We start from the raw sequence: 5,344 nt of genomic DNA, 5'->3' as shown, positions 1-5,344 counted from the left end.
TTCCTGCTGGAAGTGAACACCACGAGCCAGGTTTGTCTACAGCAGCCAACACGAACAAGGGGAGGGGACTGACCAAAGGGGATGAAGAGCCAGAGCAGGCAGAGGAAAGGAGATGAAGCACTTACCTTGGGTGAGCAGCAGGGCTGTGGGGAGAGAAGAACACGAGAAAGACAGGGAGAGAGAAGAAAATAGGGAGAAGTTAATATCCCGGGGTGGGAAAAGCTGTTTTGCAGATGATGGCTGTCAGTGAGCAATGGACACGGCGCAAGGCGGAGTGCGAGCTCTCCAGGGCTGCATGCTGGGCACAGGCTGGGGAGCAGACCCCACGGCAGCGAGATGGAGCACCGGGGTGCTGGCTCCCCAAAGCCACCCCCCACAAGCGAAGGCAGAAGGATGGGATGCAGGTGGGAAGTAGCGGGGAGGGAAAGGGAAAGGTGGAGAGGCTGGTTACGCTTGCCATCGGGGCCTGGCGTGACCCAAACTGGCCCAAAGGCACTGGAGATAGACGCCCCCTCTTCAGCTAGGAGTGTGTGGTTGTGGCTGGGGTTGGCACAACCGGGGAGGCCCTGCTAAACCCATGGGGGGGCTGAGAAGAAAGGGCGGCCAGGGAGATGGGCAGCTCGCTGAGAAGAGCATCAGCATGGGGAGGTCTTGATGAAATGGGTGCTGGCCTCCAGTGTGACGGGGTGATGGGGTAACGTGGCCGTCAGTCATCTCCTGGGACACCCTGGCTCGCCTGTGCCTATCCTGTGCCCCACAGGTACCGCTCCCAGAGGGGCAGGGTGCCGAGAAGAGCACAGGCACACATAGAGCACCGCTGCTTTCAGTCCTCCTGACTTTGCTCTCAATGGCAGCTCTCCCTGACAGCGCTGCACGGGCACGTGGTGTGCAGTGCCATCGCAGTGGGATGCAGCTGCCTCCTGGGAAATGGCACCGCATGGTCCTCGGAGATGAGAGGTGGGAGGAAGGGAGGAGAAGGCGGCCAAGGTCCTTGGAAGGGACAACCTTCCCCTGACTTTCCTTACGGCACAGCCCAGCCCTCTGGCTGCCTTGGGCAGTCACCTCCTGGCCCTCTCCTGCCTTATTTCCCCACAGCTGTCACAAAGAAATATCTGGATGGATCCCTCTTAGGTGTCATCCCTTGAAAGCCACAGCCTGCATCCAAGTCTCATACTAACTACAGGAGAGTCCGTATAGCAAAAAATACTGAACCCTCTTTGAGAAGGGCCAAGCACCAGCTCCGTGCCATAGCTCTGACTTCTACCTGTCCTTCAAACAGCAAACTAGTCCCTGAAGACCTGGTTGCATGCAGTGATGGTCTTGTAATTACTAACACTTATTATCATGCACTTCTAGTCTCAGAAGCTTAAAACTCTCTACAAAGACTGAGTCAGTATTAACAGCCCCATTTGACAGATGGTGAAGCAAGCAAAGAGAGGCTGAAGGGAACATTTTGCAAACTCAGAAGTGGGCTGGAGTCCAAAAGCGCTAATTTACCCAGCCTTGCCAGTTCAGGCCTCCGAAAAGCAGGTGCTTTTATACGGACGCCCCTAATCGTATCTGTGCTGGTCTGCAAGTGATTTCCTAAGCGATTTGTCAAAGGTCGCACAGCGCAGAGCCGGGGGCAGAGCCGGGGAAAGTAATGCTGAGTCCCTGCTCCCAGTCACGTCTGTGCTCCATCGGGAAGGGCTCACGGGCACAGCTTTCCCAACAGCCTGCGGAGAGGCATTGGCCCAGTCAAGATCTTCGTCCACCTCTCCATCTCCCCAGCCAGAAACACCCTGGGCACTCGGGGAATTCTCCCTTGTCCATGTGAGCAGGTGGAAGTGCAGTGAAAGGGGCAATGAGGAGGCTCCTTGCTGAGCATCCCTCATGTTTCGGGGTCAGTTCCTTCTGAGACTAAAAAAACACATTGGAGGAACCACTCATGAACGTGTTCTGCAGCACGCAGAGTTCCTCAGAGCCATGAGAAGCAAAGGGATGCTTGCTCTGCCCACACCACCTCCTGTCCTCCACACAGCTCCGTCTGGAAGCCTGCACCAGGCCCGTCACTGCACCGCTCTTGAGTCTCCTCGCAGCTCCATCCTGTGGCGGCTCCATGCTACCCTGTGGCCTCCTCACTATTCCGTGGCCTTCTGGTTCTCCAGACAATGTGGGGAAATTTAATTTGCCTTTTGCAATTACAAGCATTAGTACGATGGGTCGATTCGGTGTTCAAATTTAATATAATGAAATATTGCTGGGCCCCTGAGCTACTGTGGTTATTAAAAAAAAAAAAAATCATTGGTTCCTTATGTTTTTTTAAACCTGTTATTCTAGTGCTCTGGGATTTGAGTTTGTTTTTTTCCTCCATTTGCTTTTGAGCCTGCAAAAGAACTATTTTTCTCCCTTTTACTTACGATATGATACATGAATATTTGAAGAAGCCTTTAAAGCCATGAATGAAACATCAAGAATACAGCACGCGGAAAGCCAGGGGATTATTTTATCTTTATATTTCTGAGTGAATGCTGTGCATGCAAGCAAGAAAATGATTTCACGGACTAAAGCTTCCTTCCTGCACACGCATCTGCTAATGTGCCCTTAACCCTGACCTGTAATGTTTCCTGACAGCCAATCTGGGGATGCTGTACCTGTACCCTGTGCTGATGGCCCCCGTGCTGTTCCCACCCCACTGCCCCCCATGCGGGCTGCTCCCCTCCACGCCTCCCCAGGGCACCTCTCCCCCTTCCCACGCTCCTGCTCTGCACGTCCTGCTCCTCCTGGGGCCAAGCCAGGCCACCCCGTTGCTGTTGGCATCTCAGGTAGTCCCAGAGGCTTGACACGCGGATTCTTACAGGGAGCTGCTAAAATTAGCTCTGCAGTCCAAGCCAAAACAGCAGTCCCAAGCATCCCTTACCTAACCCCTGCATGGCGCGAATGCAGCCGAGCACGCGTGCCTGTGGATGAGGTAGGTGACACTGACTCGCTCAGGAGACCCAAGGCCTTCAGCTCTAGATCCCAGTTCCTCCTTCACTGAGATTTCTCTGCCCTGCAGGCCTGGTCTTCACTAGGCAAAGTCAAAATTGTGTGCATGAACTTTGCTTGCCCTGCCAGCCCCGAAACCAGGCAATTTAGACCTTCATGTAGCTGCTAAAAAAAACCATTTACTAATAAACTATTTTATCTGCGTGTTTTCAGTGCACTCTAGGGTCAAATCCCGCTGTGACACTCATCTTGGTATGGGTTACAGATCAGGAATTGAATTCCCTCCTGCTTTAACTCTACCAAAGCCAAAGAAATTTTAAACCAAGAGGAACAGGGCTCGGGAGGGGAGGAGACCAGCAACCCGACGTGCTAAATGCGTGTCACAGCTTTCTTCTAAACACTGAAATACCTTTTTCTGCCGTTTACCTTCCAGAGAGATTTGACCAAGTTGCATGCTTTATTTTCTGCACTCCTTCTTCATTAACGTAATTTCTTTTTCTAATCAATATCCCTAAAGACTCCAGGAAGCCACTGCGTAGATAGGAGGATCCGCGTTAAAGGCCTGGGATTTACAGAGTGAGCTGAAAGGAGGGAGAGGAGGCTGGGTTTTGAGGACGCCCTCAGTCACACAACACGGCAGCCACAGGCAGCCCAAGGGAAACGGAACACGTTGCCTGCACCCCTGAGCACCCAAAGGAGCTCAGTGACCATGCAAACCGCGAGCTCTGCTCCCCAAAGAGGTGAGGATCCCCTGTCTTCCAGATGTAACCATCCACAGGCTCTGCCTCCAGATTTGCTCACTGAGGTGAGCAAGCTGTTTCCCTAATGGACTGTGAAGAGCTATAAACATGGGTTTTTTTATAGGCTAAACAAGGCACAGATTTTACAGCATTAACCTGAATGCTGTTATTATTGAAGTCAATAACAAAGCTTTTTGCAGACTTCAAGAGACTCCTCTCCATCAGGAGAATCAGCAGCGTTCAGCTTAATCACAGAGCTGCAAGCAAATTATTAAACCTTCAGGGAAGGAGGTAACAGCAATCTAACATTTATTTTCTATTCCCACCAGCAGCTGATGGAAGAAGGAGTTTCTCAGCATCTGCCCACACTTCAGAAAACTGCAGCACACATGATCCCATATGGATGCAGCTTATCTTATCCAGGCACGGACCTCTGTACCCAGTCACATCATTCCATCAATGTTCTGATATAGGTAACTTGCTGGATCAATCCAAGCTAGGAATCCTTCTTCCTTCACAATTTAATCCTTACTCTGCAACTCCCAGCCACATTTTCCCTCTGGAGCATGAAGATTCCCATCAGGGGTGCTGGTGCTTCATTAAAAGGAGATGTGTTGTGAGATTTGTCCACGCCGGTTGACTCTGTGCTGGGAGGGCTGAGAGGACTTCAGACTAAATCTTCCCAAGCCAGGTCATGCCAGCAAGCTGTTTAATAGTGCTTGCCAGCTGTCTGTGCTCCAGTGAAGTTGTATCTTGTGGGGGATGTGCTTCCTGGTGCAAAACTCTGCATGAAGGACGTCGGTCCCTTTTACAAAGCACAGCGCTGAACTTGACTCTCCCACCACTGTGCCATGAGCTGAATTCTCCTGAGCAGACTCCTAATTACCTTCACGAAAAGTAATTTTCCAATTATCTGCTATCAAGTGAAATCTTCCAAAGTAGCCTCCATTTGGGCTCCATCAACACTAAGGTTGATGACTTAGTGACTGACTATCCAGGGAAAGCAAAGCAAGTTTTTCTCCTGTAATCCAGGACTGCAGACAAACTGTGAAAGCTGATGTGTGGAGAAAGTGTTCCTCAAAACTCCTTCTGGGTGACAGCAGGAAAATCCTTGGTCTGAGTTGTGAGCTGACGTGAGATCAGAGCCACCATGACAGCAAGGGTCAAACCAACGTACAGCACCTTGTCATCAAGGAAAAGCCTTGTTTCACTGCAGGAACACTTCAAAAAGGTGCTGGAAAAAGGACGGCCAGAAAGGTGGCTTAGGGTGCTGGGAGAGTTCAAAGCTCTGCAGCACTCAGTAGTCAGGGATTCGGTTTGAGACAAGAAGGACTGAGAGATTAATTTCTTAGAAATGGAGAAGACAAATAAAATCGGGATGTGTGGGAAATGTCCAGGAGGACAGAGAAAAGCAACATTTACCACCTTTGCCAAGCAAAGCATCCGAGTCTCTCTTCGACTCCTTCTTCCTCATTCACTTCAATACAACCAGCTTGCGGCAAGCGCCACCTTTGCTGGTGCTGCTTGCATCTGATAAGCCACCACTGAGTCAGTACGGGGCTGGCAAGATACCATCACAGATCTATTCCCATCTCTTTGAATTACTGGAACACACCCATAAAAAGAGCAATGGGATG

The 5,344-nt window shown here is 50.9% G+C and overlaps 1 protein-coding gene across 1 annotated transcript in view; it reads right to left on the bottom strand.

The window, feature by feature from the left end:
• Positions 1-5,344, bottom strand: part of LOC104537202 (sodium/calcium exchanger 3-like) — a gene marked incomplete at its 5' end in the record, with an annotated part of 20,176 nt that overhangs the window by 11,085 nt on the left and 3,747 nt on the right. The window contains 1 exon segment of the mRNA XM_010180015.1: positions 126-143. Coding sequence (XP_010178317.1) covers positions 126-143 — 18 coding nt within the window.

Source organism: Mesitornis unicolor, unplaced genomic scaffold, assembly GCF_000695765.1.
Source record: "Mesitornis unicolor isolate BGI_N332 unplaced genomic scaffold, ASM69576v1 scaffold11452, whole genome shotgun sequence".
In the NCBI taxonomy this organism is placed as follows: domain Eukaryota; kingdom Metazoa; phylum Chordata; class Aves; order Mesitornithiformes; family Mesitornithidae; genus Mesitornis; species Mesitornis unicolor.
Note: the sequence above shows the minus strand (reverse complement) of the source record. Positions and strands in the feature narration are given on the sequence as shown.